The sequence below is a fragment of the Sus scrofa genome, chromosome 11 (assembly GCF_054392235.1).
Source record: "Sus scrofa isolate SSC_HxYL_T2T_F1_AM1 chromosome 11, Sscrofa_HxYL_maternal_Yorkshire_Landrace_v2.0, whole genome shotgun sequence".
NCBI classification, from domain to species: Eukaryota; Metazoa; Chordata; class Mammalia; order Artiodactyla; family Suidae; genus Sus; species Sus scrofa.
The window spans coordinates 76,271,876-76,297,069 of record NC_139393.1 but is presented as its reverse complement, the minus strand read 5'-3'; the positions used below and the strand labels follow the sequence as shown (position 1 = coordinate 76,297,069).

The 25,194-nt window shown below is 39.5% G+C and overlaps 1 protein-coding gene across 6 annotated transcripts in view; it reads right to left on the bottom strand.

The window, feature by feature from the left end:
• The window catches only part of PCCA (propionyl-CoA carboxylase subunit alpha), a 365,469-nt gene that overhangs the window by 205,999 nt on the left and 134,276 nt on the right, over positions 1–25,194 (bottom strand). For all 6 annotated transcript variants that reach the window (XR_014818834.1, XR_014818833.1, NM_001444590.1 and 3 more), the window contains 3 exon segments: positions 13,180–13,258; positions 9,692–9,794; positions 5,045–5,139 (listed from right to left, as the gene is read on the bottom strand). Coding sequence is in view for 4 of the 6 variants with exons in the window: in NM_001444590.1 (NP_001431519.1) it covers positions 5,045–5,139; positions 9,692–9,794; positions 13,180–13,258 (277 nt within the window). In the remaining 2 variants the exon portion in view is untranslated.

Sequence of the window (25,194 nt, the reverse complement as noted above, 5' to 3'; positions counted from 1 at the left end):
CCAAGTAGGATTGGGAGATGTGATTTAGGGAGAAAATGTGTGTTAGATGAACTTGCTTCAGGCAGGCATCAGTGCTCTGCTGGCCAGGGCTGTGAGCTCAACAGCAATGAATCGACAGCAGGTATTAAGTAAGGTGTCTTTCAACAGAAACACACATAATACAAGGTTATGTATTAATCAGTTGATGAAAACGTTCGGACTAGAGGCTCACAGAAACCTAACTCTGTATTCCCTCCTTGTCCCACCCTGGGAGCAATGCTTCAGTATTTATTAATTCAGTATTCACAGTGACTTTATAAAACATAACTCCCATTAATAACAAGAATCAACTGTACATCTAATAAATCCTCAAAACTTTTGTTTCACAATAAAAAAGCACCTTCTAGCAGCCAAAGAGTTTCAATGAATCCTGAAAAGAATATTATCGAAGCATTTCTGCATTTTCACAAATTTTGCTTCTATGCAAGAAAGGCTCTGAGAAACAAAACATTGACTACTTTTCTATTTGTGGATTAAAATTATCCTCAAATGTATAAGATTTAGATGACATTTTATAAACTTTTTATTATGGAGCAGCATAAGGAACTTGCATGTACGTTCCCCATGGGTAACAATTATTACTATACAGCTACTCTTATTTTGTCTATGTTGCATGTCCAATTTTCTACCAGCCCCACTCAATTTTTTTTAATTTTAAAGCAAATCCTAAATTAGTATCACTTCTTCTATAAAAACTTCCATATGTTTCTGTAAGATAAGTACTCTTTTGTTACATAATCACACCTTAAAAATTAGCAAGAACCTCTTAAGAGTTAGTATACAACTTTCCTAGACTATCTCATAAATAGTTTTTTATGGCTAATTTCTTTGAATAAGGATCCAAATAAGGTCTAGGCACTGCATTTGATTGGTTTTGCATCTTCATGATTCTTTTAACCTGTAAAGTCCTTTTTTTTAAACCAAGCATCTGTCATTTTCCTGTCTCATTCCTCTGTACACAACTCCATAATGTCTTTTAACGTCAATATTATATTTCTATTTCTTATAAACTGCTAATTAGATCTAGAACGTTGAAGAGAAGTAGTCTGATTGGTTGAGGGGGAGGCAAGAATACTTCACAGATGGAAGTATACTTCCTACTGTCTCCCTTTTGATGAAATGAGGGCCCACCATTAGACTCGGGTGTTACAAATCTTATTTACCTATCATAACAGATACGCATTAACCTAATAGATAAAGGTATAAATGACATTTCAACAATAACTGAATTAATGCAACCAAATCGCAACACTTGGATAGTCTCAGGTGCACTTGATTAAGACTATTTTTGTCCTGTTTGGTTTTGTTCTTTCCCTGGTCACGAATTGTTAGTGAGTGACACTCAGAGCTGCAAGCAAGCTCATCACTGCACTCAAAGAACAGAGGTAGAGTCTTATTCTAGGAACTGAAAACTGCATATTCCATTTACTTTAATATTTCACAATACACAAACACATATCAAATCACTCTTAACAATCAGTTCTGGTTTTTCTACTTCCTCCTGCTTTCAGTTGTCTTCAGGTTGTTCCCTCAATTAATAGGTGAGATTTTCATATGAAGACCTCACATTTCTAGGGAAAGAAAGGAAACAAAAATCATGCCTCCAGGGTCTCAGTCTGTGAAAGGTTTCTATCCCAGTGAGTAGTTTTTGAATAAAAAGAGAAAGTTAATTATATTCGAAGAGTTAAGAAGAAAACACAAGCTTGCAAAAGTGGTGTGACAGGGATGATGCCTGTTCCCTCAGCATCCCTCGTCCCCCTTCTTCATTCAACTAGAATTTTAGCTGAGTACACGGTTACTTCGGGAAAAAGACTTTCCCCAGCCTCCCGAGCAGAGTGCCTAACCTCTGATCACTGCCAGGTAAACAACACTGCAGGTTCTAGGACTCTTCCTACAGACACAGGGAGAACACTCCTGCTGGCTTCTCTTACCCCTGTCGCCTTACGGCCTGGCCCTGGGCCAAGACATACAGGGCTACAGCCCGTATAGGCTTCAATGGGCTGTTCTCCACAGCATGGTGGCCGGTTGTAAGGGTAGGTGTCCCAGCAGACAGGAAGCTGAAACTGGCAGATTGGTAAGGCCTGGGCACAGCATCAATTCTCGTAGTCTCTCGGTCAAGCAGTCACAGAGCACAGAATCAGGGCGGGAGATTCCGCCCTTCACTCCCCCACAAAAGAAGCAGCAAAAGATTTGGGAACCATGTTTTCAAACCACTACACCATACCATATTTTCAGAAACTAATACAATTAAAGTAGGATTTGGTTTTTACTATTACTCTGTGCTTAAAAATTCACTCCTATTCAGGCCTACTCTTTTCAGAAATTATACATACACACACTTTTATCAAGGTACACTGGCTACACTGATTAAAGCTACAATGGGCTATATTCTTTACTGCCTGGTTATTAAAAATACCAACCTTCATTCAACTGGAGATTTTTAAGAACTACAAGAAACCCAAAATATATATAAATACCAACCTAGCATCAAATGACAAATGAAGTTCCATAAAATTGCTATACCAAATACAAGAAAGGGGGCTTGGAGAAGAGCCCCAAATAGTTCTGAAGAATCAAGGAATCTCTGAGAACCATGCCCCAAAAGCCTTTTCATGGTAGCATAACCCAAGGAAATTCAGGATCAACTTTATGATACTTTTGCCAATAGAAGAGCCTAAAAGGTATGTATTCCAGAAATTCCACATGTCCAAACACACCAACAGGCTCTACACTGCCTAGAAGCCTATGGAGGCAGAGGTGGTTATCCACCAACAACTTCCTCTACCTAATAAAACCTCAACTTCTTTTTCAAGTTTTCTCTTACTTTCATGTACTGAAATACTGAGAAAGATCAAGAAGCGAATTCTTTTTTTTTTTTTTTTTTTGTCTTTTTGCCATTTCATGGGCTGCTCCCGCAGCATATGGAGGTTCCCAGGCTAGGGGTTGAATCGAAGCCATAGCCACTGGCCTACGCCAGAGCCACAGCAACTCGGGATCCAAGCCGCATCTGCGACCTACACCACAGCTCAAGGCAACGACGGATCCTTAACCCACTGAGCAAGGCCAGGGAGTGAGCCCACAACCTCATCGTTCCTAGTCGGATTCATTAACCACTGAGCCCCAACAGGAACTCCAAGAAGCGAATCCTTAATTATAAAAATACACATCAAGACCACTTCAAATTAAAAAAAGCTTCTGCCCAGCAAGGGAAATTACCAACAAAATGAAAAGGAAAACTACTGAATAAAAGAATCCATACAACTCAATAAGAGAAAAAAAAAAAATCTGATTTTAAAATGGGCAAAAGATCTAAACAGACATTTTAAAAAAGAAAACACAGGAGTTCCCACTGTGGCACAATGAGATTGGCAGCCTCTCTGGAGCACTGGGACACCAGTTCAATTCTGGCCCAGCACAGTGGGTTAAAGTTCCAGCATTTCTGTAGCCGTAGTATAGGCTGCAAATGTCACTCGGATCTGATCCCTGGCCCAGGAACGTCCATATGCCGCGAGGCAGCCAAAAAAGAAAACACACAGATCGCCAAAAGGTACATAAAAAATGTGTTCAACATCACTGATTATCAGGGAAATGTACACCAAAACTGCAATGAAATCACCTCATACCTGGTCGGACGGCTATTATCAAAAAGATAAGAAAGAAATAAGTGCTGGCAAAGATGTGAAGAAAAGGGAGCACTCGGGCACCGTTGGCGGGAATGTAAGTTGGTGCAGCCACTGCTAGTGGAAAACAGTATGGAAGTTCCTTTAAACGTTAAAAATAAGAGTTCCCATTGTGGTTCAGTGGTAATGAACCCAACTAGCATCCATGAGGACATGGGTTCAATCCCTGGCCTCGCTCAGTGGGTTGAGGATCTGGCACTGCGGTGAGCTGTGGTGTAGGCTGGCAGCTGCAGCCCCAATTCGACCCCTAGCCTGGGAACTTCATATGCCACAGGTGCAGCCCTATAAAAGGGGAAAAAAAGTTAAAAACAGAACTACCATATGATCCGGCAACTCCACTTCTGGATATTCATCTACAGAAAACGAAAACACACGCTGAACAGACAGACACCTGCACCTCCACGTCCACTGCAGCATTGTTTAAAACAGCCAAGACACGGCAACAGCCCCAGTGTGCAGTGACATACAGATGACGAAAATGCGGTGTGTGTGCACGCGTGCGTGCGCGAATATTACTCAGCCATAAAAAAAGACTGAAATCTTGCCCTTTACAACACCATGATAGACTTTACAGGCATTATGCTAAGTGAAATAAGTCATAAAATGACAAATTCCGTATGACCTCATTTATACATGGAATCTTAAAAAAAAATCCAACCAGCTCATAGATACAGAAATCAGACTGATGGTTGGGGGCGAGGGGGTGCAAATGGTATGTATTTCCGGTTACAAAATAAATAAGCCCTGGAGACATAATGCACAGCACAGTAACTATATGATAATATTGTACCACATATTTGAAAGTTGCTAAGACTGGAGATCGTAAAAGTTCTCAGTACAAAAAAAAATTCTGCAACTGTGTATGGTGATGGATGTTAACTAGACTTACTGCGGTAATCATTTCACAATATATTCAAGTATCAAATCGTTATGTTGTAAACGTTAAACTAACATACTCCAGTTGGCCCCTAAACAACACAGGTTTGAACTGTGAGGATCCACGTACACGTCCAATAACATATGTGACAGCACTGCACGGTCTGGGCTTAGTTCACCGCAGATACGGAGAAGCCGTGGATGCGGACAGCACCCTTTAAGTTGTACTCGGATTTTCCAATTTTCAACTTTGTGGAGGGTCAGCCCTCCTAACAAGTGAGCTGTTCAAGAGACAACTGTATGTGTCATCACACCTCAATAAAGAAAATTTTTAATATATACACATTAGTAGATTCCACAACTACTATTAAAGCAATTTAAGCTAATAAAAAGGGAAAGAAATATATTAACTCAGACTACTATAAATCTTCCTTGGAAGAAGCTCTCACCTTGGCGCTTCCTCCACCACTTTCTGATTTCTTCGCTGAATTGAGCACTCTCTTTCATTGAGCCACAAAGCATTCCCATGCTTATCCCCTAAAACCTGAAAGAACAATAATACCACGTGAAAAATTATACAGCCACATCATGGCATACGTGCCCAACAGACATGGCCTCCATGCAACACCCCTGAGTTTTTTGTTTTTCCTTTTTATGGCCAAACCTGCAGTACATGAAGTTCCCAGGCTGGGGGTCCAATCGGAGCTGCAGTTGCAGCCTATGCCACAGTCACATCAACACAGGATCCAGGCTGCATCCGCACCCTATGCCACAGTCACATCAACACAGGATCCAGGCTGCATCCGCAACCTATGCCACGGCTTGTGGCAACGCTGAAGGAGACCATGGATTGAACCCGCATCCTCACAGACACCATGTCTGCTTCTTAAGCTGCTGAGCTGCAGCAGGAACTTCATCCCTTGGTTTTTAATACGCAACCCTCATAAAACATTTGCACCTCTCAAATACAGTCCTCTTTTAGTTGACATTAGTAGAGGGAATTTTTATATTTAACATCCCAAAACTCAACAAATTATTATTTTTTTTTTGAAGACTTGAGAAAAAAAGTTTCACATTACATTTCCAATATACTGGGTAAAGTACCAGGGCCCACTGCATCAATTTTGTGGAAGACACTGAGTGTCAATAAAAGGAATATATTCTAGATGCCGATGGTGCTTACGAGAGTGTTATTACAAACAGCTGTTTGGTGTCAATATTATAATGTCATTGATCAGAAAATGCTATTTCATTTACATCCAATATGTAGTCTGTTACTTATATATAGATATTTTCCCTGTGCTTTATTTTTGCTGTAACAAACTGGTAAAAGGTGTGGGGTTAATATATAACATTAGGCTTTTTTCCATTTGTAATAATGAGAATAAGCAGGGGTTTTTAATTTTAATGAAAAATTTAATAAAAATATATCCCAAATACTGAATGGGACATACATTTACTTAAAAAAAAAAAAGCAAAAAACACTGTAATTCTGATATTCGAACTTAACATATATCTTATTAGCTAAATCTGGCAACTCTAAAACAGGCTCTTTGTTGATGTTTTCGCACATAACATTTGATTTTCAGGAAGAGATTAATCTCTTAACGATTAAGGAGTACATATTATTGAACACATATATTACGTTCACAGCGGTAAAAGTTATTACAGAAGCCAAAGGACTAGGCACTAATTTAAGCTCAAAACAGCTATGCAACCTCTTTGGGCAAGTCACTCTGTATCCTCATGAATTATAAATCGCAGATAATATCATCTCAATGTTTTATATGGCTGCTGAAAACATCAAATCAAAAAAGACCACGGTTATAACAAGTATAATAAACTATAAGACAAATAGTTAATATAGGACTGCAAAGTTAATTTTTAGAAATAAAACCTATCTAAACCTCAAGAATGCTTTCAAAGGAAAACATTACAATAATGAAATGAAAATTAATTGGGATTTTATTTCTAAGACTCAAAAGTGACTGTATGAAGTAATCTAGAAATATTTTTATAAATTAAATTTATTCTACCCCTTTTTTTTCTAGTTGACATGGAAGTGAAAGTAGTCTCTAAGAAATAAAGCCACAATAACCAAGAATTCTCAGAAACATTTCCAATTGTAAACTATTAGATTCATATATACACAGTCAAGTTTGTTTTCTCTAAAGTCTGTGTAGTCTTGCAGGTCTTTTTAAAAAGCTCCGTCATGTACCAGGCATTCAATAAAAGTAATTTGACAATGGACGTTCCCGTTGTGGCTCCATGGGTTAAGAACCCTCCTAGTATCCATGAGGACGTGGCTTCGATCTCTGGCCTCAGTGGGTTTAGGATTCGGCACTAACACAGCTGTGGTGTCAGTCGCAGATGCAGCTCGGATCCCAAGCTGCTGTGGCTGTAGTGCGGGCCAGCAGTTACAGTTCCGATTCGACCCCTGGTCTGAGAACTTCCACATGCCGCAGGTGTAACCCTAAAAAGACCAAAAAAAAAAAAAAAAAAAAAAAGACAATGATTTATTCCACTAAACAAATAAAGAGACTAAATAATAAAAAGTGCTTGTAAATGGAGTTAATGCTTAAACTAATCATGCATCGTGAGTTTTTTAAAACTTTTAATACAGCCCTTTACAGATATGCATTACTGAATATGGAAAATCTCCCAGATATACTGCTTGCTGAAAAAAGCTTCATCATAGTAGACTGCTCCAGATAATGCAAGCCCTTCCGCATCCAGTTGAGAAACACTGGTTTAAACCACAAAGAGCAGTCCCATTCCCGTTGCCAGCACAGTTGCGGCACGAGAAAGGACAGAGAATGCGCTAGGTTGTGATTTTAAAAAATAAGTTTTATGTATCTATATCTGTATCTATAGATATAGATATACACATTATACACACACACTTCACGGACTACGGCAGGATATTCAAAAACAGCAACAGTGCCTGCTTCTAGGGACAGAAACCGGGGACGTGCAGACCAGGGTGAAAGAATGTTTACTTTTCATCAAATATCCCTTACCATGTGCACAGATTACCTAACATTAATTAATTAAAACTTAAGAAAATATGGGAGTTCCCATCGTGGCACAGCAGAAACGAATCCCACTAGGAGCCATTAGGTTGCAGGTTTGATCCCTGGCCTCACTCAGTGGGTTAAGGATCCGGCGTTGCCATGAGCAGCGGTGCAGGTCGCAGACGTGGCTCGGATTTGATGTTGCTGTGGCTCTGGCGGAGGCTGGTAGCTGTAGCTCAAATTGGACCCCTAGCCTGAGAACCTCCATGTGGCGCAAGTACAGCCTTGAGAGAGAAAAAATAAAAAGAAAGTCAGAGAGCTAAAGCTATAATGACGTAAGCGGCCTTCTCATGGCACAAGTGCGTGCTAGATGGGGAGTACAGAAAAGGGGGAAAGTCAGTTTTGCCTCCAGCATCTTACAGGAAGGGCAGCCCAAGTATCTCCCCGAAATTACAGACTTAAAAATCCAGCAGTCTACACAACACCTACATTTGGACATCTAACGGGGATCTCAGCCTTCATTTGTCCATCATCCTACCCTGTTTTTCTCCCCCCATAGTCTTCATAGTCTTCCCCATCTCAACAAAAGACAGAGATAGTCCCATTCTTATAAACCCTCGGGCCCAAACCCTAAAACTACCTTTGATGCCTTATTTTTTCTTATACATCACATCCAATCTCTCAGAAAATCTGGTCTACCTTCACAAAATATTCAGAACTCAATCACACCTCACCAACTCCATTACACCCCGGCCAAAGCTGCCACCATCTCTCACGAGAATCATCACAAAAATCTCCTACGGGATCTCTCTCAACTTCACCTGCTGGTCTTCAACTGCTAAGAACCAGGGTACACAATGCATGTCCCCTTTTCTCCCTTGTTGAATGGTGGGTATTTATTGCAGTGTCATCTCCGTTTTGATTGTTACATATCAATTCATAGTCATAATACGTAAAATTAGCACAAGGCATTTCTGACGGAAAAAGGAATACTTCAGCAAGGTTTTCCTCTTCTGTGTTTTATTTCAGAAAATCTATTTTATCTTGCTAAAACCCACATCCCCACAACCATTTTAACAGTTAGATTACAATCTTAATCTCTGGGAGTTCCCTTTGTGTCTCAGTGGTAACAAACACAACTAGTATCCATGAGGACACAGGTTTAATCCCTGCCCTCGATCAGTGGGTTAAGGATCCAGCGTTGCCGTGAGCTGTGGTGTAGGTCACGGGTGCAGCTTGGATGCCGCACTGCTGTGGCTGTGGTGTAGTCCAGAAGCAGCTCCAATTCAACCCCTACCCTGGGAACTTCCATATGCCACAGGTGCAGCCCTAAATAGCAGCAAAAGTAATACAAAATCTTAATCGGAGTAAAAGAAATGATTTATTCATCTCTATACAGCCAGCCCCTAGCAGAATGCCTGCCACAATGAGCCATCCAGACATGTGTGAACTGAAATGATACAGGAGTCCAGGTCAGGTACTTTTCTTTTAACAGTGCCCTGAAATGGTCCAATCTCAGAAGGGGACTGAATGGGCCTCTCGGTGGAATGTATTCAGCCTGGACAGACAAACTGTGACTAGGGCTTTCTGGAGCTGGGCTTTTGTCATTCCCCATCTAAATAACATTCTGGCACTTTGAAAAAAGTATGCCAGTCACCAAAGGGAGGCAATCAACTTATGTACATTCTCTATTTCATACTTATCCAAACATATCAGAATAATTCACAATCATTCTTTTTTTTTTTTTTTTAGGGTCACACCTGCAGCATATGGAGGTTCCCAGGCTAGGGGTCCAATTGGAGCTATACCCACTGGCCTATACCACAGCCACAGCAACGCCAGATCCGAGCCACATCTGCAATCTACACCATAGCTCATGGCAATGCTGGGTCCTTAACCCACTGAGCAAGGCCAGGGAAAGAACCTGCAACCTCATGGTTCCTAGTTGGATTCGTTTCCACTGCGCCACGACAGGAACTCCCTACAATCATTCTAAATGTAAGAAAGGATGTGTTTCCAACAGGAATAAGTGATATTATTTTAAAGTCATAATAATTCGAAAACTCCTTAAAATGTACCAACCTGGATTTCTATATGACGAGGGTTATCAATAAATTTTTCTATTAGTAGCCTATCATCGCCAAAACTGGAAGCAGCTTCTTGCGATGAAAATCTAAAACCATCCCTGAAAAGAAAAACAGAACAAACAAACACAAAACAAATACAGCCCTTAGTATAAAATCAAGCTAATTAAAGGTTTATTTTTGCTCATTTCCAAGAAAAAGCAAAGGAAAATTCACTTAATGTACAAATAACTAAATTAGTTTTGGATGAACAATAGCTCTTTCACTCACTAGCCTTGTGACTCTTGGTGAATGCTTTAATTAATTGATCCTAGATTTTCATGGAAACAGAAATACCAATACTTATTTCACCCAATGTTGAAAATGAGATATTTTAAATAAACCATACAAATCATATAAAACTGCATTTATTCAACTCTAATATACCTTAATCCCACTAATGAAATTTATAATATAAATCCGTGTGACTCACAAATCAGAAGATGGGAGCTCCCACTGTGGCACAACTGGAATGGCAGCATCTCTGGAGCTGGGACAGAGGTTCCATCTCCAGCCCAGCACAGTGGGTTAAGGATCTGGCATTGCCGCAACTGCAGCACAGGTGGCAGCTGTGGCTCGGATCTGATCCCTGACTTGGGAATTCCAAATGCCTTGGGTGGCCAAAAAAGAAAAGAAAAAAAAAGCAGTCAGAAGATGCATACAAAAATGTAAAGGACCTAGCCAACTGCACAACTGGGGCAAAGCCAGGACGCATGTATACTCAGAGGGAAAACAATAGAAGGCTCAAGATTTCCTGATATTTGAAATACACAACTTTATTGATTTGTTTGCTTATTTTCCTAGTGTAACACTTTATTAAGCAGTCTGAGATGACCTTCCACACACCACAAAGCTCCTTACTCCAATGCAAATACACTACAGTAAATATGCATTTAAAACCAATTGCCTTCCACACATCCACACAGATCACCACAGTTTTACCATCCTTAAAAACTGCCCCAAAGTAATAATTTTTAAAGTTTGATTGTTTAAAATAAAAACACGGATTTAATTATTGCTTTATGTATTTTACTTCCAAGTGCTTTAATACTTCCATTATTAAAATATGCTTACTAAAATCACACTTTGAAGGGAGTTCATTTGGACAATCTATTAAAAACTCAAACTAGGAGTTCCCTTGTGGCACAATAGGTTAAGGATCTGATGTTGTCACTGCAGCAGCTCAGTTTGCTGCTGTGGTACAAGTTCCATCCCCGGCCCAGGAACTTCCACATGCCACAGGCATGGCCAAAACAGAACAACTCAAATTTGCTTATCTAAAACTAACTGAGTGTGTTGTTTTCCCTTCATAGATATATCCAGAGTATAAAATGTAATTCCTTTTACATGGAAGTAATTAGTTTCTTAATTTTCAGATTACACACCTGTATTTTAATATTCAACATTAAAATTCTTTTAAGTCTTTAACTTGCAAACACTCCATCTCTTTTGTTCGTGTGCTTGAAAAATACAACATTGCAGGTAAACACCGACTAGAAGATAAATTTCCAAACACTGCAAAAATTACCATTTCTCAACATTCTCAGAGAAAAAGTATCACATTTTCTTAGTCCTCCATTACTTTCCTGATTTAAGGGAAAGCAGTTTAGACCTCAGGAGACTACAAACCTTGAGAAAACTAAAGCACAAGGAATCGCTGTTTTCAATACCATATAATCATCTTTTTATTAGATGGAATACAATGATTCACAAAGAAAAAGCATAGCACTTAACTAACAGACTGTCTCTGCTCTAATGATTTTAGAGTTTTCATTTTGCACTTAGACCAAAAACACCAAAAGATAAAAATCAAAGTCACCCAAATAAATTACGTATCAAGGCTAAGAGCATTACCAACATGCTCTGGAGCTCGCGGAAACCTGCATGAGGTCATCTGTGGCACTCAGTAATCCATTCAGTCAATAAATATTTACTAGTCATGAAACTATGTGCCTGGTGCATATACATGTGATGGAAATACAGACATAAAACAGAAACTTCCCCCCAGCATCTAGAGCCTCCTGGGGGTACTCCAAAATGTACACGTGGTCAATTTAAACACACACACACACACTTCATTTATACTTAGACAAGGAAAAGCCAGAGATTCGTAGGAAAATACCTGAGTCTTCTTCCAACAACCTTCATGATTCTCACCATTTATCATACAATAACAACACATACTATACGCTTTAAAATCTTTCAGATGTTCTGAAGACTGTAATATAAGTCATAGATGCTACTTCCCTGAAGAAGCTTAGGGCACATGTTACAAGAGGGAGACACACCTCAGGATAAAATGATAAAGCAATTAATGGCTACTAAGATTTCCTTCCGAAGAAGGTTGAAATGTTTGTGGATTATGCAAAAAAAAAGTCTTCCTCAAGGAAGGAGGGAGGGAGGGCGGACAAAGTGCAGTGCAGGATGCCGTCCACAGCTGGTGACTCTCCAAGACAAATATATAGGTGTTTGGGGCTGATCTCCCCATTTTCCCAAAGTTTTCATTTTCCCCAAACTAACAGAGGATACAGAACAAAATTTTTAAATAAGGATCATGTATTATTACAACAAATAGTGTCCCATGTTTGATCATCTCAACAGAGATGGCTTACTTGAAGATTCCTCTCTCAGAAATTTCAGGGTGTGAGAAGAAAAGCAAAAGGAGAAAACAGAACTACCCATTTGGAAGACCAAGCTACTTCTGGGTAGAAAAGGCAGGAAAGACAGCATTAATGGTAATAATCCAGTCATTTTTTTCATCTCCCTTCCTCAAAAAAAAAAAAGACATAAATCTCTCTTACTGCCAAACTTGGAACTAGGTAATACAAATCTGAATAGAGTTCCCACGCTATCAATACATTGGGTTTTTTAAATCTTGTTTTAAAAGTTTCTTGTGATTTTCGAAACTAAGAAAGTGCTCTAAATTTACAACAGAGTGCACTGCTTATAAAGGACATAACAATAATTTCAAATTCAAAAGGAAATGTTTTTCACACTATAAAATTATCAAAGTACTTCACTACTTTCATAGCCAAGCAAAGGAAAGCAAATGCATGCTGAGAAATCCACCAACAGATGCAATGGCAACTGCTTTCAAATACATTTGGTTCAAATCTTTGACCACTTTCTGAGTTGTACAGCCAAATATTAGTTAATTTTTGCCTAGAGGAAAGAATCATGACTATAATTTTTTAAAATACACTGTACAAAAAAGACGATCCTTTATTAATGCCTAAGAAAGTAACTCTCTCTCTATAATAGGGTAATCGTCATCAAAATATAAATAAGTTTTCTGCAAAATTTCAATTTTTTCCCCATCTAGAAGAGTCAAATTAAAGGATTATTGTAATTATTCCATTATGCTTTTGGTATCTGTTTACTTGTCAGTTTAATAAAACTCCAGTAACTGCAATTTTCATCAAAAGTATATTTTGGACAGAATCTCACCTGGTCTCTTCATCATCCCAAGCGATTCGCATGCCTTTCCCACCACCACCTGCTGAGGCCTTGATCATGACAGGGTAGCCTAACAGCAGGGAAGAATTAGACAGAAGTTCAGACTTTGATCATTTGGATGCATGAACATGACAACTGACCACATGTTCAATAACAGGGAAGACAATAACTAATTTATTTAAAAGTTCCTCTCCTTAAAGTCAGGAAAATAACACCAGTGTAACGATCTTAACGTCTATTTTTTAAATGAGTGGACCTTTTAAAAGAAAGGGACTATTTGTATGAAAAAGCATAACATTTCCCCAGTAATGAAATAAAAAGTTAAGAACATAAATAATATGACAGTAAGATTCCAAAAATGGAAGTAGATACAGTATTAGTTAACCAAAGACATAAGAAACAACTTACACAGCATTCTCACTCACTCACTCACACACACACACACACACTCTTCTGATTCTCCCAAACTTCTGTTTGCATGACTAACAAATTATATTCCCTTTTTTAAAAAAAGGTACTTGAGGTATTTTCATCTGAAAAAATACAGAGAACTCCCACAGCTTTTATCTGCAAGAACTGACAAGACGGTTTGGGGGAAAATCCTGCCACGGCTGTTCCCTTAGGGACTGGAGCAGAAGCCACACGCCCACGGCCATCGACAGAGAAGCCACCGCGTGATTCCACTCTTGACAACAGGGAATGAAATGCCTGGAAGAGGGACTACTACCAAGATACAAAGTCAGGCCCCAAACCAAGGACATCTGCAGCCCAAGTTTCATAAGAGATAAGTAAACAATAAAACTGTTGGTAAACAGAGTTGAGTATTTGGCTGAGTTAGCATAAAGTAAAATTTTGACAGCATGAATTCCGATAACGGTTGATCAAGAGGAGCTGCGACGTCTGTTCAGAGGGTTTCCGACACTAGGGTCAGGGCCCTCCTGTCTGAGCCCACTTGTTTATAATCTTTTCTGAAGAGAGAGGAGGTCAGGAAGCCTTACAGGACTCTTCCTGGCCTGCGATGCTCTAACAGCACTGAACTCCAGCTACAGGATCTTAGAGGAAAAGGGAAGACGGGGCCAAATGTCACAGACCTTTGGCCCCTAAACCACAAACCATCAGCCTTAACTTCAACTTAGTTAAAATGGCACGTGCCTCCCAAGTGTTTCCTAATTAATTTGATTTTAAAAATTCTGATGTTGGTTACATGCATGTGGGAGAGCATTTTAAAAGCAATGCTAAGTGCGGTATGAGCAAGAAAGGTGAACACACTGTTTTCACATTGGGTGCCTCATCATCTAGGAAGAAAGAAGAAAAGTATGCAAATAACTCTCTCAAGCGGAATTCAGAAGAGAAGAGAATGATAGGAAGGTAAGGGATTAAGAAAAGCATATCATAAATAGGGCCGTTTACACAAGGCTATACAGGATGAGCAGGATAAGAACAGTTCAGGCAAGAAGAGCAGAAACAAAATAGAGATGGGGAAGTATGGGACACGTTTAAGAAATGACTGAAATACTTCAGCTGAGGTACGGAGTACCTGCCGGAGGGCAGAGGCAAAGAGAACTGAAAACATCAACTGGGGGAAAGCTGCACACCCCGTTGCAGGACGAGAGAACAGCGACTGCCTCGCCCAGCGCTGCAGCCTCACTCGGAATGTCACGTAAAGGGATTAAACTGAAATCACTAAAGAAGAAGGAGCTTGTATTGGAGCAGCGAAGAAACACTATCTAAAAATTAGAAACCAGCGCGCTTGAGAAATCCCTTTTAAAACAACTGAAGGTATTTTTTTTTCACCTCACCAAAACATGTTATCAATTCACCATGAGAAAAACTATTTACCCACATAAACCAGAAACCACAAGAGGTATGAGATCCCCACCGCACGGCTCTAGCATTTTCAGTTCGCGCTGAGGAATAGGGACATTGCAGGTATTCCGATGCCAGTGTTCATCTCATCTGAGTCATTTACTATGAACCCTGGACCACATGGGGATTTGTGAGGTGCAAAATAAGATGGGGGGGTTCCCATCACGGCACAGCAGAAATGAATCCGACTAGGAAGCATGAGGTGGCGGCTTCGATCCCTGGCCTTGCTCAGTGGGTTAAGGATCTGGAGTGGCTGTGGCTCTGGTGTAGGCCGGCTGGTGGCTGCAGCTCCCATGAGACCCCTAGCCTGGGAACCTCCATATGCCGCATGTGCGGCCCTAAAAAGACAAAAAAAAAAAGATTGGGAAACTGTTCTTGGTAACAGGAACTAGATGGCAAAACAAAACACACAGAATAATTTGTCCACCAAAAATTATTATATGTTCAAACAAGGTGGGAAATTGTTGGGCAATGGGGCACTATATACTAAGTACAATAAGCCCGCCCTCCCCCCGCCCAGAGGAGACAGTGCAGCTTAGATCTGTGAGTACATATGACCCAGAGGAGTCCCTGACAAAAATCTAACAGGCCAAATATTAAACAACTGGGAGGAACGGAGAAACTGGTACAAGTTAGCGACATGATAGCCACCAGCTCAATCTAATTTTTGAGCTGTGCTTGGAAATAAAATAATGGTAAGGGATTCTATTCGATTTCGTATGCCAAATAAGTCATTACATTTCAGACAGTGCCACGGAGAAATGAGATCTAGCCATCTGAAAAAGAGGGAAAAGAATATTCCACACAGACGATGTTAAATACTAGCAAAAAGCCCAGTCCATCATCTCTACTCTCTTACTGTGTCTGCAGCTCTAATAATGGAAAGTCATGTGGGGTTCCAGGAAGTGGAAGAAAAAGGCAAAAAAATTCAGTCAAAAGTTGACACTCCTGGAAAAATGAGAAATGATCAAGCTGATGGCTATTGCTATCCCGTCACTTTTCCCATCCTGGGTTTCAAATATCTACTAATGTTCGCTCACATTTTTTAAATAATCTATGGAGTACTTATTCCTCTGTTCTAGAACACATTTCTTTAATTTTTATATTCTTGGGATGAAATATGTTTGAAACAGGACAACCTTCCTTATCACAACAAAACAAAATTCTCCAAGATTTTTAAAAGGAGACAAATCTCCCGGTCTGAAAGGATTGCTTAAAGAAAAAAAAAAAAAAACAGGAGTTACCACTGTTACTGAGTAGGTTATGAACCCACTAGTATCTATAAGGCTGCAGGTTCAATCCATGGCCTCACTCAGTGGGTTAAGGATCTGACGTTGCCGTGAGCGGTGGTGTAGGTCGCAGATGCGGCTTGGATCCCGAGTTGCTGTGGCTGTGGTGTAGGCCGGCAGCTACAGCTCCGATTCAACCCCTAGCCTGGGAACTTCCATATGCCCTGGGTATGGCCCTAAAGTAAAGAAATAAAAATTTAAAAAATAAAATTTTGGAGTTCCCATCATGGCTCATTAGTTAACGAATCCAACTAGGAACCATGAGGTTTCAGGTTCAATCCCTGGCCTCGCTCAGTGGGTTAAGGATCCTGAGTTGCCCTGAGCTGTGGTGTAGGTCACAGACGCGGCTCAGATCCCACATTGCTGTGGCTGTGGTGTAGGCCGGCAGCTACAACTCCAATTAGACCCCTAGTCTGGGAACCTCCATATGCCGTGGGTGCAGCCCTAAAAATAAATAAATAAATAATAAAATTAAATTTAAAAAAAATTTTTTTTAAACCCACCTCAGGTTCTGGTGTGGTTTGCAAGTTTTTCCTCATGTTTGCCATCCTCTCGTTGGACGTCTGCTCCGCAGCACCTGACCGCACCCTCCCAGACCCAGAGACACTGCCCCTTCCTCCAGACAGGCACAAAGAAGTCGCCATTCCTTACCTGCCTCCATAAAGAAATCTACTAAGTACTAAGCGAGGAAAATGTTAAATGTCTTCCTTTTCACCATAAAGCAGCATAAATCCTCTCTGTACCGCTACCGTCCAATACTCACTTATTAACTCAAAAATACTGACTGAACAAACACTACGAGCCAAACACTGATCTGGCTCCAGGAGATGCAAATATGGAACAATTCAGACGATGATCTGCTCTCATGGCGTTTATTATACAGAACTCTGTGTGTGTGTGTGTGTGTGTGTGTGTGTGTGTGTGTGTGTGTGTGTGGTAACTGCCATAATAAAAACAACAAAGGGATGGGATTCCGAGTGATTAGGGTTTTGAAAAGGCTCCTCTAAGAAAGCTGATATTTAAACTTGGACTTAAATGACAAACTAGAGTAAGTCCTCTGAAAAAGTGATGAAGGCAGAATGTTCCTGACAGAAGGAAGAAGTTGGGAAGGTTCTATAGGAGAGGGCCATAAATGCAGTCCTAATTTTTTAAGATCGCTTTGGCTGCTCTGCAGAGTATGAACTGTACAAGGGCAAAGGTGGGAAGACGGAGACTGATTGGGAAGCTATTGCCGTGGTCCAGGGGACACACAGCCGTGACCTGGACTTGGCTGTAAAAACAGAGAGAAACCGACAGACTTGAGAGTTGGTTCAGAGGTAGAGTCAGCATGATGTGTGGATAGTTTGGATATGGATGACAGCGGAATGAAGGAAACCTCTAGGAGCTTAGGTGCTTTCCCATTTTATTATGGACTCCAAGCCTAAGGGAACGATTTTTCTTGACCAACTGATTGCACCATTATTGAGCTACAAAAGACATACTACATAACCTTTCCACTTCAAGCAAAACCTGCCCCTTTACATGGGGGCACGACCTGGTAACTTAAAGGCTGATGAAATGGCATCTTCACAAGGTAACAATCATGAGTCATATGATAAGGAATTTTATTTTTTCACCTACAGTTTCTTGAATAAAAATTTCATACAATATAATGACTGATGGAGAAGGAAAAGTAAAAAGAAGAGAAAGGGGAAGTATTTCTTGGGATATGTCCTATTCTCAATGTGGTGGAGCGGACCGGAAATCTCTCAAGGGTCAAAGAGATATATATCTTTTTTTTTTTTTTTTTTGGTTTTCTTTTAAACACAACTACAAAACACTTTTATTACCCTGAAGAAAAGGTTCAGAGTAAAAAGGAAGTGAAAGTTGCTTCAGAGAATAGGATGGGCCCCTAGATGGGCAGCATAGGCTCTGATAATGGGACCTCAGAAGAGAAAACAAAAGAATCAGGGGAAAAGAGTCTAAGACAGACAGGAGAGAAACCTCCAGATGAGAGTTATAAATACAAGCAGTATGTATTACATTTATTATACTCCTTCACACTCCATTAATGTAAAACAGGACATGCACCTTTTGACTTGCCTGGGGGGAGTTTAAGGGGAAGAGTGTCCTTCACGTCAGGGATATTTTTGAAAAATCCAAAGTAGTTTTTGCATAGACTATTCCATAATTTGAATTTATCTGGCTGTTTTCTCATGATGGGATTCAGAATTTTAAAAAATACTACGTAACTGATGCTATACCCTCATTCTTACATTACGTTACACAACGAGGGGGCGGGGTGTCCATTTGTCATTTTTTTCTTTGATAAAGTTAGGTATTTGATTAAGATACTGGCCATTAAGATTTCCCATGGTGGCTCAGTGGGTTAAGGATCCAGCGTTGTCACTGCTGAGATGCAGGTTCAACTCTTGACCCAGGAACTTCCATGGGTAAAGCCAAAGAAAAAAGATAGTATCATTAAATTTCCCCATGAAATGCAGTTTTCTGCTATTAGTTAACAAATGATCTATAGATTGACATTTGAAAACTGTGACTATCTTATACTCAATAGTCCACTCAACAAAAATAACAAACATTAATGATTCTTGCTATAAATAATTTCTACATTGTTTGAAGCAACAAGGATTTTGAAAACAAAGATGCAGTTTTTTGCCTTCCTCGCTATTATTTCTCTAGTCACTAAAAGAGCACCTGGAGAACAGAATGCGAAATAATAGTTACTACGTAAATGTATTAATTAATTGCAGTAGCCGCGAATAATTTATTTTTGCTGCCGCAATACATTTCACGATTTAAGCATACTGAAGCATTATTCATTCCACTGTGAACAAACTTTCAGATTTATACATACGATGCGCCCATGAGTATTTGTGAATGTGTTGCTTGGAACTCTGTGTAAGAGGTTCCCAGACTGTGTGTGCAGGAATGAGTACAACTGCCTGATGGCAAGCAACTCTTATGAAGTCTTTATTTTTTAAAAAAACCAGTTTCTTCACTTTTATCTCCACTATGACAATATTTATACTAACTACCATTATCTTATCACAGGCTCCTGTGGGAGCCTCCTCACAGAGCTCTCTACCACTGCAGTTGGTCCCATCAAACTACACAGAGGTCAGTGAAATTCTTTAATATTATATTTTATAAATACATATAAAATCACTTCTCTCTCCTGCCTAAAATGCTAAGGATTTACACGAATGTATAAACCACACATGCAAGAGCCACAGATGTAAAATGAAATACAAATTATGAACTCACAGATAGGAAATATAGAGGGTTAAGAGAGACAGCCTAACTTACACTTGTTGAATCAACACCAGGAAAAGCTATGAGAGACTTGCCCTAAGAAAGCATTAAAAAAAAAAGGCTAAAAGGTATTAATACGAACATCAATTAACTTATTAAACGAAATAAACTTTAACATCTTTCAAATAGAAATAACAAAATCCATTAAGTTCCCTTGTGTCACAGAGAGTTAAGGATCCAGCTTTGTTACTACAATGGCTTAGGTCATTGCTGTGACACAGGTTCAACCCCTGGCATGGAAATTTCCACAACTGGCAGGTACAGCCAAAAAAAAAAGAAGTAACAAAATCCAAATACAATATGTAACATTCACAATGTCTACAATTCAATAAAAATTAAGAGACATGTTAGGAGGAAAAATGTGATCCACACAAAAGGAAAATAGTCAACAGAAACAAAACCAGAAATGAATAACCTGAAAACAGCTATTAAAATACTATTACAAAATACAGTTATTACATATACTATAAGTATGGGAAGGGAGTAAAAAGGCAAATGAATTCCCATTGTGGTGCAGTGGAAACGAAGCCAACTAGTAACCATGAGGTTGCAGCTTCGACCCCTGGCCTTGCTCAGTAGGTTAAGGATCCAGCATTGCCGTGAGCTGTGGTATAGGTTGCAGATGAGTCTCAGATCCCACATTGCTGTGGCTGTAGTGTAGGCCGGCAGCTACAGCTCTGATTCAACCTCTAACCTGGAAACCTCCATATGCCGTGGATGCGGCCCTAAAAAGAAAAAAAGAAAAAGAAAAAAAAAAAAAAAAGGAAAGTGATCATGATGAGAGAAGTGGAAAACATTTAAAAATTAAAAATGGAATTTCCAGGTTTAAAAATAGAATGACTGAAAGGAAAATGCAAAAATGTACAGTGAGAATTCTACCATGACCAAGTGGGATTTATTCCAGGTATGCAAGGTAGGTCAACATTCAAAAGCAACCACAACAGCAGGCTAAAGAAGGAAAATTAGGAGTTCCCGTTGTGGCTCAGTGGTTAACGAATCCAACTAGGAACCATGAGGTTGCAGGTTTGATCCCTGGCCTTGCTCAGTGGGTTAAGGATCCGGCATTGCCGTGAGCTGTGGTGTAGGTCGCAGACGAGGCTCAGATCTGGTGTTGCTGTGGCTCTGGCAGCTACAGCTCCAACTGGACCCCTAGCCTGGGAACCTCCATATGCTGCGGGTGCGGCCCTGGAAAAAGACCAAAAAAAAAAGTAAAATTATACGACAATATCAGCAGATACAGAAAAAGAATTTCCCAAAAATCCACCACCTATCAGGTTCGGCAAACTAGGACTGGAAGAAACTTCTTAGACTTCATAAAGAACATCTACAAAAAACCTACGGCTAACTTCATACTTAATGGTGAGAATCTAGATGCTTTCCCCTGAGGCCAGGAAAAAATAAGAATGTTCTTTCTTACCACTCCTATTCAACATCCTACAAAAGTTTCTAGCTCATGAAATAAGAAAAAGGTAAACAGGAGTTCCCGTCGTGGCGCAGTGGTTAACGAATCCGACTAGGAACCATGAGGTTGCGGGCTCGGTCCCTGCCCTTGTTCAGTGGGTTAAGGATCTGGGGTTGCCGTGAGCTGTGGTGTAGGTTGCAGACGCGGCTCGGATCCCGCGTTGCTGTGGCTCTGGCGTAGGCCGGTGGCTACAGCTCCGATTTGACCCCTAGCCTGGGAACCTCCATATGCCGCGGGAGCGGCCCAAGAAATAGCAGCAACAACAACAAAAGACAACAAAAGACAAAAAAAAAAAAAAAAAAGAAAAGAAAAAGGTAAACAAACTGGAAAGGAAGACATTAAAACTTCAATAGCAGGAAATATGAAGAATATCTCAAAGAATCAATAACTACCACCAAAAAATAGCTTCTAAAACTACTGTGACTATAGCCAAGTTTTAGCATACAAGGTTAACATATAAAAGTTGACTGCACTCCCATATACTGGCAGTTAAAACTTGAAATTTGAAATTAAAAACAAACACAATACCATTTATATAAGCACCACCCAAAAACAAAATACTTAGGCATAAATCTAACAAACTATGTATGGTATCTATATATACTTTTTCTTTTTTTCTATTTGGCCACGCCTGTGGCATGTGGAAGTTCCTGGGCCAGGGATCAAACCCACACTACAGCAGTGACGCAAGCCACAGCAGTGACAACATAGGATCCTTAACCTGCTGAGCCACAGGGGAACTCCTGTACGGTACTTTTATGTGGAAAAGTGAAACTGTGATGATTGAAATTAAGGAATTTCTAAACAAATGGAGAAAGAGTCCACATGCATAGATAGGAAGACTCAATGCTGTTGAGATACCAATTCCACCCAACTTGACCTACACATTCAAGGCAATGACAACCAAAATCCCAGTGTGTTGTGGATATCACCAAACCGATTTTAACATTCACATAGAAAAGCAAGAAACCCACAATGGCCAACACCATACTAAAGGAGAATAACAAATTTGAAAGACACATTACCCAACTTTAAGAGTTACTCTAAAGCTATAATAATGAAGCCAGCATGGTACTGTTAAAAGAATAGACAAATTAATCAATGGAATAGCATAGAAAGCCTGGAAATAAACCCACACAAACACAGTCAATTGATCATTGACAACAGAGCAAAAGCAACTCAATGGAGAATCTCCAAAAAACGGTACTAAAACAACTAGACATCCACTGGTAAAAAAAGAATCTAGACATAGTCCTTATACATTCCACAAACGTTAACTCAAAGTGGGTTATAAACCTAACTATATAATACTAAACAATAACATGTCTATTAAATAAGAGAAAATGTAGGTGGCTTTTGACTTGGCATGAGTTTTTACACACAACACCAAAAGCACAATCCATGAAAGAAAAACATCAATAAATTGGACTTTACTAAAATTAAACATTCCTGCTCTGCAGAAACACTCTCAAGAGAAAGCAGACACAAGCCACAGGCTAAGAGAAAATATATGCAGAATATATCTGATAAAGAACCTGTATCTATCTGATAAAGAACCTGTATCTAAACTGTATAGAGCTCTTAAAACACAACAATAACCCAATATAAAAATGGGTAAAAAAACTTGTTATTTATTTATTTTTTGTCTTTTTGCCTTTTTTCTAGGGCCGCTCCCACAGCATGTGGAGGTTCCCGGGCTAGGGATCCAATCGGAGCTGTAGCCACCGGCCTACGCCAGAGCCACAGCAACATGGGATCTGAGCCACATCTGCAGCCTACACCACAGCTCACAGCAATGCCAGACCCTTAACCCACTGAGCAAGGCCAGGGATCGAATCCATAACCTCATCGTTCCTAATCGGATTTGTTAACCACTGCGCCACGACAGGAACTCCTTTTTTAATTTTTAAAGAAGAGTTCCCTGGTGGCTCAGCGGGTTAAGGATCCAGTATTGTCACTGCTGTGGCTCAGGCCACTGCTGTGGCACAGGTTCAATACCTAGCCTGGGAACTTCTGCATGCCACGGGTATGGCCAAAAAAATAAAAATGAATGAAGAAGTTGAACACCTTAACAAAGAAGATACACGGATGGCTAGCACATGAAAAGATGCTCAACATCTTATGTCATCTGGGAAATGCAAATTAAAGTAACAATGAGATGCTACTATATACCTATTAGAATGGCTAATATCCAAAATACTGACACCACCAAATGCTATCAAAGATACAGAGCAACAAGAACACTTACTGGTGGTGAAATCATAAAATGATCCCACCTAAAATTAAATATAGTCTTACTACATGACCCATCAGTTATAGTCCTAGGTATTTACCCAACTGAGTAAATTTGTGCACGAATATCTATAGCACCTCTATTCGTAAGTGCCAAAAACTAAGATATCCTTCAAAAGATAAATGGATAAACAAACTATTGTATATTCATACAATGGAATATTATTCAATGATAAAAAGAAATGAGCTATCAAGTCACACAAAGACATGGAGGAAATTTTAAATGTTAAGTGAAAGCAATCACTCTAAATTATACTGCATGATTTCAACAGCAAGACGTTATGGAAAGGGCAAGGGTACAGAGACAGTCAATGAGCAGTGCACGCCAGGGCTGGGGGAGGAGGGGAAGGAGTGGACAGATGAAGCATATGGGAAACTATTTTGTATGAAACTATAATGTCATCATGTACTTGTCAAAATTCATAGAACTATACAACACAAAGACTGAATCAATGGACCACAGTTAGTAATAAACAGGACAGTGTTGGTTCCTTAACTGTAACAAACGTACTATAGTGTTGGTTCCTTAACTGTAACAAATGTACTGCACTAATGCAAGATGTTAACAACTGCGGAAGCTGCAGAAGGCTGGGATAGGGGACGGACATGGATACTATCTGTTTGATTATTCTGCAAATTTAAATTGTGCTTAAAAAAATAACTTAAAAGGGGGGGGCAAACATTTAAAAAGACAGTTCACAAAAGAAGATTAATGAATGGTCATTAAGCACGTGAAAATGTGCTCAACAGTATTAGACATTAAGGAAATACAACATAAAATCACACTAAAATGTAACTACACATCCATTAGAACGACTAAAAATTTTTTTTTATAATTTTTTTTTATTTTCCCACTGTACAGCAAGGGGATCAGGTTATCCTTACATGTATACATTACAATTACATCTTTCCCCCACCCTTTCTTCTGTTGCAACATGAGTATCTAGACAAAGTTCTCAATGCTATTCAGCAGGATAGAACGACTAAAATTTAAAAGACAAGCAACATCATGTGTTTTGCAAGAATGCAGTAACTAGAACTCTCTCAAACAAAATGAAGAAAGGGACATTTTTAAAAAGAATAGAAATGATTGAAATATTTTTCTTTTTAGGGCCACATGTGCAGCACATGTAAATTCCCAGGCTCTGGGTAGAATCAGAGCTAGAGCTGCCAGCCTATGCCACAGCCACAGCAACGCCAGATTCGAGCCATGTCCATGACCTACACCACAGGTCATGACAAGGCCAGATCCTTAACCCACTGAACAGGGCCAGGGATCGAACCCACATCCTCATGGATACTAGTCGAGTTCATTACCACAATGTGAACTCAAGAAATGATCTACATCTTAATTGTGGTTACATTTATTAAAATTCACTAGCCTACACACTTAAAATAGGAATTTTATTCTTCATAAGGCTTATCTCCATAAAAATGACTTTTTGAAGCAGTCAGACAAAAAGAATAGATTGCCTATAAAGTAAGAAAAATTAGACTTAGAACTATCTCTTCTATAGCTGCAGAACACAATACAAGCATTTCAACACTATACTGATAGAAAACTACTAACAACTTAGCTTTACACACAGAGCAAAGGCATCTTTCAAAAAAAGAATGCAAATATAGAGTCTCGTGTAAACAAAAACTTAGTTAACTACCTGTAGAAACTTCTAAGGGGTAAATTCCAGGATAAACAGAAATAATATTATTTGCAAAGTCAGAGATAAAAGAAGGAACAATCAGCAAAGAAAATAAATTTTTAGGTAAAGCTAAATAAATGCTGGC